Source organism: Seriola dumerili, unplaced genomic scaffold (assembly GCF_002260705.1).
Source record: "Seriola dumerili isolate Sdu_G_001 unplaced genomic scaffold, Sdu_1.0 BDQW01000011.1, whole genome shotgun sequence".
NCBI classification, from domain to species: domain Eukaryota; kingdom Metazoa; phylum Chordata; class Actinopteri; order Carangiformes; family Carangidae; genus Seriola; species Seriola dumerili.
In genome coordinates, this window is record NW_019174266.1 from 4293725 (window position 1) to 4304206 (window position 10482).

At 44.3% G+C, this 10482-nt stretch overlaps 1 protein-coding gene across 3 annotated transcripts; it reads right to left on the reverse strand.

Annotated features, from left to right (window-relative positions):
• Positions 1-816: 816 nt before the first annotated feature.
• On the reverse strand, positions 817-9773 carry kiaa0895l (KIAA0895 like). 3 transcript variants are annotated; one of them, XM_022747752.1, is made up of 7 exons: positions 9407-9773; positions 6921-7699; positions 6684-6827; positions 5740-5872; positions 2883-3188; positions 1914-2011; positions 817-1497 (listed from the first exon to the last, which is right to left on the reverse strand). In XM_022747752.1, exons 2-7 carry the CDS (start codon positions 7650-7652, stop codon positions 1336-1338), a joined length of 1575 nt encoding a protein of 524 aa, XP_022603473.1. In that variant the 5' UTR covers positions 7653-7699; positions 9407-9773; the 3' UTR covers positions 817-1335. The 3 variants fall into 3 exon arrangements, with proteins under 3 accessions (XP_022603473.1, XP_022603467.1, XP_022603482.1); XM_022747746.1 differs by having other exon boundaries at positions 6921-7702; XM_022747761.1 differs by having other exon boundaries at positions 6921-7702; positions 9403-9773.
• Between the last annotated feature and the right edge of the window lie 709 nt (positions 9774-10482).

The window sequence follows — 10482 nt, forward strand, 5'->3', positions numbered from 1 at the left end:
TGAACTAGGTTTTCTTACTTCAGGAGCAAAACCCAGAAGTTATAAATGGACTGTATAGCACTTTTCTAGTCTTGTCGACCACTCAAAGCCACATTGGATGCCACATTCATCCATTCACACACTGATGGAACAGGCAATTTGAGGTTCAGTATCTTCCCCAAGGACACGTCGACATGCGGAGGAGGAGCTTCTGATTAGTGTACGACCTGCTCCGCCTCCTGAGCCACAGCCGCCCCGTGGTTCCGGTTCCTGTTTCATTTTGGTTTTCTATTGTTACGACATGTAGAGAAGTCTAAAGTTTGCGCCTCAGGAGAGTTTCTAATCTATGATTAAACAATCATTGTTGGGAGGAGGCAAAACAGTCTGACAGAGCTGCGCTGAGCTTCACGCCGTCTCCAGCTACACACTGAACGAACATGCATGAGAGAGGCACCGATCTTCTCATCGAACTCTCAGGGAACAAAGATAATACGCATGTTTCCCAGAATGTTGAACTGTCCCTTTAACGTAGCAAAAAGAAAACTGGCTGCCGCGCCGGGAGGTGGGAGCTCGGGGACGGGTCACATCACAGTAGCGTACTGATATCCAAAGACCACCAAGGACACTGATAAGACAGAAACAACACAGCTGATTATCTTCTTAATAACACTGATATTTTAAAAACCTCCCTGGGGAATATCTTAATATCTGACTGAGTCCACTGGCACTTGATATTTTAAAGATTCATGGCCTCAGTTGTCACTTCCCCAGGGCTTAAATAACGTGTCCTTGGTGTCCTTTTTAAAATGCAAACAATCTAAGGCATAAAAAAATGTCTAAAAAAAAAAAAAAGGTATAAAGCTAATACCAGAGACATTCAGTCTGTTCTCTCAAAGTAAAAAACTTAAATACTTGCATAAATAAAGCGTGTGATTATGAATGTTGAAAGCTGTACACGACGTGTTAGCAGTGCCCTGTACAGGCGTCGGGTGCAGTGATTATGTATGAGTCTACATATATAATGTTGGTTATAGCGTAGAGTTGCAGTATTGAGGTAACTTCATAATGGGAGTAAAGGCAAAGGGGGGAGGGGGGGGGGCACTTGAACTGTACTAGGCTCTGTGAAAAAGCCACATAGACATGCATTGGACAAAGGTGATAATGTAGATAGAGGTGTTAGTGTGTTTGTCCCTTTTTGTTCAAGTTTTACAAAAACAATTGCTCAAATAAAGCATCAGTAATACTGGATATTTGACGTGAGATTTTGGGCACCACATGATACAGTCCCATGTACCAGCATCCTCCACTTCTTCTTCTTCTTCTTCTTCTGGGCTCCAGATGGCACGGGGGGAGCGGTCAGGGCAGCAGATGCTGCAGCGCCAAGTCGTCCAGCTCGTTGACGGCGACGATGTGATCCAGATGTTGCAGGTACCGCTCCGGGTCGCGCATGAAGTGCGGGATTCTAGTCCTGGGGAACACCGCCAGATGTCGCAGCCTCTCCACGTCTTCGTAAGACACCTGCAGAGGGAAAGGAGACAGTAGAAAAGGTTTCCATTGCAACATAGAAGCGATTTCTTTTTCGGCAAAACACAATTGCAAATTGTAGGAACTCTGTCACCTGGTCCATAAATCCAGTCAGTGTGAAGCCGATTTTTGTTAAATCACCTCAGAAGTCCTGCAGGGGGCAGCGGCTGCTCAGGAAGCCCCTCTACATCTGCTTCCAACACTGTCTTTTAATTTGTCCATAATACTCAAACCCAGCATGGGTCCTCTGTCTGTTTGATAATTCCCAGATTCCTGTTGTTCTTTATATTACTGTGTTTTTATTTGTCCCTTTAGAAATAAAGTTTACTTGCTGCTTCTCTGCGCATGTGAACACACAGGGGCCTCCATGATGATGATAAACGCTCGTACTTGAATGAATTAACACTGACCTTGCCTAAAGAAGTCAACATCTTGAAGTCGATAGAGCGTCGATGGCGAAGAATCCTCAGGATCCCGTCCAGATAAACCTGATCTTTACTGAAGCAACCTGCGACAGAAACACACGACACACAGGGAGAATAAAAATAAAAACAGTTCACATCTGTGAAACTAAGTTATTCTACTGTAGAAGTGTGTTCACTGTTCTGTTCTTATTTCTCTCACATTGTTTACATGTGTACATGAGCAGCTCCATAGCTACAAGAGGAGGAAACTTCCCCTGTTAACCTTTCATCAGAGTTAGTGTTTTAACGCCACAGTTTACACATGTTGAGTCATTTCTATCCTTGATTTATCAGACAACCATTCATTTGAAAAGCTGGATAATTAATCATAATTTCATACTAATGTATTATTTGTTAGATTGATATAATTATCAGTATTATCAGGGAGGCGTCTGATCAGTGCCATAAAAATCAATCTCCAGAGACAAGAAGAACAAAGAGTCCTGCAGCAGATGGTCTGATCTGATCTGAGGAGTCCTGATCTCAACATCATGGAGTCACACTGGGATCACATGAAGAGACAGAGACACTGAGACAGAGGAACTGTGGCAGGTTCTCCCAGATGCCAAGAACCTGAAGAACTGTGAGCAGGTGCACTGACGAGAACGAGAACTGATTTAGGTTTTTTTTCTCTTGACTGCACTTCGTATGAAGATCACTGATAAATAAAGACTGAAAGCAGAGCTGTCGTAGTGGATCACTTCAGATCGTACAGGTTCACCACTGAGTGTGTTCATTCAGGAAACAGCAGCAACATTCATGTTTTCAGAGGTTGTTTTCTTGTCATGTGGGACGTTATGTGCCGCCCTCCCTCCAGTTTTTGAAACTAAACCTACGCCCTCTGTGTGTGTGTGTGTGTGTGTGTGTGTGTGTGTGTGTGTGTGTGTGTGTGTGTGTGTGTGTGTGTGTGTTCACCGGGCTGCGAGGTGTCCGTCTGTCCCCTCTTGGCTCTCAGACAGTACTCCCAGCGGACGTCTGGGTCCTGGACGAAGCGTGCGATGTGACTGAAGAGCTGGCTGAAGCTCATGCTGGTGGCGTGGTACACTGTGTAGTAGAGCAGAGCCGCGCGCCACAGGTAGGGCTGTTTCCGTAGCAACACGCTGTGCAGGCTGGCTAGGCCTTCCTCCGTGGGATTGGCCGGTTTAAGGCCGAACTGCTTCCTGCCTTCTGTGGTGGCCCACGGCTGCAGGTTGTTGTTGACGCCTCGCAGGTAATGTGTGCCTGAGGAGAGGACACAACCACGTTAGAAAACAGAAAACCCACCTTCAAACACTTCAACACCTCATCAATTAGTTGCTGTGAAAAAAAAACCCCAAACACTATGTGATGTTTATATGTTATATAACATATGTGATGGTTGAACGTGTCATTACGCCACAGGTATTAATCTGCTGCTTTAACAGCCTCCACTCTCAGATGTTGAACCTGGCTGCAGGGATTTGCTCCCATTCAGCCACATAAGCATTAGTGAGGTCCAACACCGACGCTGTGTCTTAAGGTCTGGTTCACAGTTTTACTCCAGTTCATCTCAAAAGGTGCTGGACGGGGCTGAGGTCAAGACCAATCCACACAAAGCTCTAGAGCTGGTTTTGTTTTGCTGGTGTCATGTTGCAACAGTTTTCCCGAAACTGTTGCCTAAATATGGGAAGAACACTGTCATCTGAAACATCACTGTTTCAGCATTTAGATCTTAACTGAAACCAAGAGTTGCTAACCGTGAAAAACATCCCCTGACCAAAGGCAGCATGTGACCGGGGTGATTCGACTCCTCTACACTCCCTAAACTGCCTCTTTACGTCACTCTATTGTCTCTCTGCCTCCCATTTAAAAGCAAAGAGGAGGAGGTCAATATACTGAAATGTATATTCTGGGAAGCGAGAAACCGCACACCGAGAGGCGACACCTCACCTCCAGGCTTGGTCACCTGTCTGTGGGCTTCAGACTGTTGTAAGATCATATGACCCTGGAGATTTTTATTTGAGAAGATCATATGATGGATGATGTTCAAACAGCTTGGGTGCAACATTACAGCTGCCTTTTTTTTTTCTCTGACACCACCCTCTGGATATTTTTTCCGTCACTGCCACTGAGGATCAGCTTTTATCTTTCTATAATTTGGTTCTTTATAATGAACAGTGCAACCTCACAGAGGTGTGGCTGTAGACGCTTCGTCTTTTCACAGCCTCTCTACTTACAAACACTCAGAACTTTATTAACTAGTTAGGATGATTTATAATCAGCTGACTTCCTGCTGACAGTTCTTGACCTGCCTTACAACTTACAACCTCCTAAGTAGTTAAATTCTTATTAGTAGTCAAACTTTTGCACATGTAGCAACTATGGTTTATTTTTTTCTATTTTTTAAGTCCATGAAATAAAAAGTAAAAGAGCAGTAACATTTGTAGGAAGGTTCAGTTTAAAGTCTGTTTGCTGCAGAGATTTTATTTACTTATTTTCACTAAATGTCTGTACAACTGTGTGTTTCACCCACTTTATGCGTTTATGCACTGCGTGTCTGCAGCTGTGTTTTTAGTGGCTGCTTCGAGGCAGTTTCTTCACTGAAAGAACAATAAAGTGAAACGTTTTCAGTCTCTCAGAGTCAAACAGCAGGACTTCCTTCTTTGCACCAACATTCAACAACCACAGAGGAAGAAACCCAGACCAAGTTCTACATGAACCTTTCAACACTTCATAACCAGTTCACTCACAGACATCTGAACATCAGAATGACATCTTTCAGCATTATATCAAGTGCTGAACATCAGTGATCAACTAAATACATTTTTTTTTTTTTTAAATGAAAAAATACTGAAAACGTCAGACAGTGATTGGCAAAATATGTACTGTATATATCCACATACTCACAGACATGGAGGGAATCCTCCTGGAGAAACCTGATTTATTTCTTTAATCACATAGAAGGTAAAAAGTGAGGACCTGCAGCTCGTTTCTAAAGTGCTTCAACAGACACTAGATATGAGGTCCCCATGAGTTGTTGTGTAATTTGATTTTTGTAATGTTCTTTTATTCTTCACTCTGAACGGGTGTGATATTAGCATGCTAACATTAGCTTTGTCGGCTGTTACACCTGCCAGTTACTGGGTTTAACTAGCAATGATCTCTGTTAGAACTAGCTCATGTGGTGGTACCGGTTTTGATTTAGCGATGTGCAAATCACCACTTAGTAAACACACAAAACTAGTTTACGTTTGAATTTAGGAACAGATCTCAACCCAGTCTCTGAGTTTGGGTTATTTTCAACTTTATTTACAATCACTGAGTGTCAAATCCAAACGGATCCAACAAGGATTCAGGTCTGATTAAATGCTACTGAACCACAACTCTTCTGCAAATCCTGTCACCGTAGAAAAGACGATGATTTTACTGTGTTTAAGAAGAACTCTACACAGATGCTTTTTGGCATATGATGTAAATAAAGGTGATTTTTCCAACAATACAGAGAATGTGTGTAAAATACCTGTTTTTCCCTCAAAATTAGCTTCTATATGTCTGCTTGGATTTGAGAATTCAGCTCCTAACTGTGTTCGAACAGGCCCCAAACTTGCCAGTATCAAAAATCAAATATATTCCAGTGGGAAAGCAATGTACAAGAATGACATTCATTTCTCTGCAGCGTCAGTAAACACAACACACGGGCCCACTGATAACTGTGTATCTGTATTCAGAGCAGAATTTTAGGGTGTAGTGACCCTTTAGTATCAGATCTGTGCCTCGCCCCGGGTGCGAGGTGACCATGTGAGGGGCAGCATACCTATCTCGTGTCTCAGCATCCCCTCCAGCCAGTGCTGCCGAGCCCCGGCCAGGTTAATGGTCAGAGTGGGACGACAGCTCTCCACCACCATCACCGCCTGAGACAGCAGCTCGTCAGACAGACGCACCACAACCTGGAGACACACACACATAGACACACATAGACACACATAGACACACATAGACACACACACACACACACACCGTTTTCATCATCATCACCACCAACATCGTTATAATTTCCGCCTGCTTCACTGATGACATTTCATTAGTTCCCCTTTATGACCAGGTTTCTGTTTGCAGAAGATCATTTGTCCACACTGAGCAAACACGATCCACCTTAATTAAACCTGTGTGTGAAGCACTTTGCAATGTGGATTTAGAAAAGTCTGTAAATAAAAATCATCATTATTATTAAATAGCAGCCTTTTCACACTACAGATGACTTATGGGACTGTGGGTGTGTCACTTCCAAGCGGGAACCTCAGGGGCTGAAAAATGAAGCCAACATGGAAGTAACAAAAACTACAGTTCCTCTAATGACCACTAGAGGCTGGCTCCAAAAATGAGTCAATCCCCATAGACTCCAATTTTAAAATGTCCCAACTTTACAGCAGAAATAAACATGTTTATGGCCTGGTACAAAAAAACAGGTTTGGTCTCTACAGCCAATTTCCTCCTTCATGACAACTGTACTGGGATGACACTATAATAATTTCTTGCAGCCCTACAATAAACAAATGTTTGTATAAATGAGTCCCTGTGCTGCTGTGAAGACACACATGGATTCAGGCGAAGTCAACACTCCTACCGACTTCATTTGACTGGCTCAGTGAAGGTGCCAATACAGAGGCTCCAATCAAAAAACACAGGCTTAAATTTTGCTGTCACACAAATTACCGTCACGCTGTTTTGGTCAGTCAAATACCTACGCACTGCACTCACCTCTCCCACACAGCCTTCTTTCTGCAGGTATTTGCGTACAGCAGCCCAGACCTGACTCTTAGGGAGCACGCTGCCCCCCGTCACCTCCTCAAAGTTCTCATAGGAGCTAAACTTCCTCAGCACGCACTCCATGATTCCAACCGCCTGCAGGTAAACAGATACATCATCATCATCATCATCATCATCTTCATGTGAAGGCAGAGGTTGTCTCAGGTCTTTGACCCTGACATACCGTACCTGTTCGAGGAAGAGGCCTGAGCCCTCCCTGTACTTCTCCAGCACACTCCTCGGCTCAGGCTGGGCGTACTCAAACTGAGGCTCGTACTTGTAGTCGGACTGGAAGAAAGCCTCCTTCTCCTGCTCCAGGTTAAGAGGTCTGAGGGCGACCAGCAGACAGGGCCTGGAAGGCGTAGGCAGCGTCGTGCTACCAACCCCTTTAGCTATGTGTGGCAGGGAGGTAGCAGGTCGCATTTGCCCCTTGCCCCCCCGTAGCCCCAGGGAGTAGTTGACTGAGCAGGTGCTTTCACTGCGGCGCATCCAGCCTCCTGCCCCAAGGCTGGGGCTGGTGAGGCTACGAGCTGGGGGTGATGGGGCAGCAGAACCGCTACGCCAAGGAGGCTGCACGATCCGCCTGTCCACCATCTGCTCCTGAGACCCTCGCAGGCGCTGGGGCGTCATCTCCAAGCTGAGGGGGCGGCGGAGCGGTGGTCTGGGGGTGGCCCCACCTTTTAATGATGACGACCTCCTCTCTACCTGGCTGCTGTTCGTCTGGGCTGGAAGTCCGTTGTGGGACACCTTCTCCTTCTTGGCCACATTGCTTCTCTTGGCCGACGGTCTGGCTGTCGCAGCAGAGCTGCTAGTGGTTTTTGGTGGATCTGCTCGGACATCTGGCCCCAACAGGTCCCTGCTCCTCCTGACGCTTTCACCCTCAACCTGATCCATGAAGACTTCACCTGAGTCCAACACCATCACCACGGCTGCAACGCCTCAGGCTGCCCCCCGCTCCGACCCCGACACTGCTGACAGAACAGACACATGAACGTATACTTCTTATTTATGACCGGGCTTCGGTGATATCCATAATGTAATATCTCAATACAATCAATACATCTCAATATACAATATTATTGCAATATTCATAATATTATTGTATTTTATGTTTCAGGTATAAGTGATGCTGCAGTTCAAAGTTTTATTTGTCACATCCCATGGTACAATGTACATCAGGCAAAGCAGTGAAATGAGGATTCAGACTCAGCAGCAGGTCAGACTGTGAAAAACTGCACAAACAAATGTATATTGTGAAAAATATTGCATATGGCAGGAAATGTCCCGTGGGGCCAGAGCCACTGTATGACTTGACTGTTTATATTTCTTGTCTGAAAGTCACAGAGCTCAGTACCTACCACAAGGAGTGTGGGAGTCCTATAAGGAGGGGGGAGGAGGGGCCTTTTACTAGCCTACTAGCCAAAGTGATGGATAGATTAATGAATTAGAAAATAAATAATTAATTTCTTAAATTAAATATTTGCTAAAATCAACACTTGTCTATAATGTGTAGATGAGCTTCCTAACAACTAATGTTACTGTCTACGGCAGGCAGGAAAAATAAAACTCAAGACCTTTGCAAATGAAATTTAAGACCTGAGAGCTCAACGCGCTGCAACTTAAGAAAACGCATGCAAATACACAAATACGCAAATGCAGTGCCATATACCATGAAGGCGTAATCCGAACCACAGCGGCCTGGGTTTGCATCCAACTTTGCGCCATATCATCCCCTCTCTCTCTCTCCGAATTTCCTGACTCTCTCTCTCAATCTCGCTTTCGAAATTAAGGCACAAAATAACTTAAAATAGAAAAAAAGTGATGAAACTGGCTGGGACGCACTTGTTATTCAATGCCTCTAACTTCAATAGTCACAATTGGGCATTGAACAACAATGATTTTGCAGCTGAATTTGCAGCGTTTGTGTATTTGCATGTGTTTTCATATGTTGCAGTGCGTTGAGCTCTCAGGACTACTTTACCTTTAATAGCTCTGAGGCCTTTTGCTGAGCAAACTGGATTCAGTGCTTTTAATGTTTTATCAAATTGTTTCCATTTTGTCCATACGTCAAGAAATTCGATTGTTTAGTGACTAAAATGTTAGAAAATACAAAGAAAGTCTGTACTTATTTTGTGAATCCAAAGATAACATTTTCAGGTTGCTTTGTTCGTCTGACCAAGCGCCCAAAGCCCAAAGATGTTGAGTTTAAGGTCACAGAAAACATTTTGTCATTTTTGATTAAAAACAAAAAAAGGATTAATCAGTTGTCAGAAATGTTATCAATAAATTCTGTGTCAATGAACTGAATGGTCTCTGGGAGTCTGGAGAAACAATGAAGCTGTCATCTATCTTGGGAGTTAAAAGGGGCCCAAAAACGACGTTTTGCCCCAGGTCCCCTCAGGAGGATGCCCCGGCCGTGCATGTGTCTCCGTGTTTTTGGTGGAGACAGAAAAGAAAAGACACTGGACAGTCCATAATGTCTGAGCAGAGGCTCCGCAGGAACAAAGCTCCCTCACAGGTCAGCTAACATGAAGCTAACATGAGCTGAAAACTGTGTTATCAACTGTTGTTAACAGAGACACCAAACCAAACAATAGAAATGAGTTGGCAGTGATTGATTCCCTCAGTGTTTCAGCCCTTTAACTCCAACAACAACTCACAAAACACTAACCTACCAGCGAGTCCCGGGACTTCTGCTGAGGATCTGCGGGTTTCGGCCTCTTCATTCACTCATCACGGCAGCAGACCGAGCGGAGGAGCCCTGTCTGCATTTTTTTTTTTTTACCGGTGGATGATGACAGTCTTTGGGTAACGGTTCAGAGAGGAGCGGGGCCTGAGGCGGCTGCCTGGGCCGGCCAGGAAGCGGCGGTTGAGTTGGAAGATATGACGCGGGACGTACGCCGGGTCCGCCGCCACGACGCTCCCCTCGCGTCGTCACGTACAACACGAAGGGAGGAGGGAGCATGGAGGGAGAAAGGAAAGGCCCCCACCCCTTCCACGCTGGAGCAAGACCCACAGGTTGAAAGAAACTCTTCCTGGTCATTTTACGTCAGTATTTGATTTAATTTTTGTCTCTGTGTTGATTGTCTCTTTTCAGTTGTTTGCTATCATCTTCGTGGTCCTTTACAGCCATTTTGTGCTTCTTTGTCGTTATTTTACATCTATTTCTATTAATTGTTTATCTCTGTGGTCATATTGCATGTGTTGGTGTTCACTCTGTGCAGAGTCAGTCTCGTCTTGTTGGTCTTTGTGGTCGTTTTGCATCTCTGTGGTTGTTTTGCATCTGTTTTTACTTTGACATTTTTCTTATCAGACATGTAGTTGACTTTACAACAAGAAATATTTACTCACTTCACACAGATTCTAAACTGGTCCTGGTCCAGGGGTAACCTGAGTTCAGTAATGTGCTCAGGCTTTATGCATACTCTATAAAATATGGTGAGGTATGTTTCAGTGGTTTCTACAAATTTGATAAGAAAGTGAGCGAAATGAAATGATTCATTTGTCGCACATGGAAGGCCATTTCCACCTGGAAAAGGGAAAAATAGATGAAACATTAGGTCAGAAATAAAAAAAGAAAACTCATAGTGAGTCAAAATCTTAATGAAGGAGGATTTATTATGAGCTCGCCAAAATTTATGTAACACACCTTTTCTGTATATAGTTGCATCAGCTAAATGTTACCACGTGCAAAATAAGAAGGAATAATTACACTGATGACAATATAGAATGAAACTCGGGAGATGGTGGT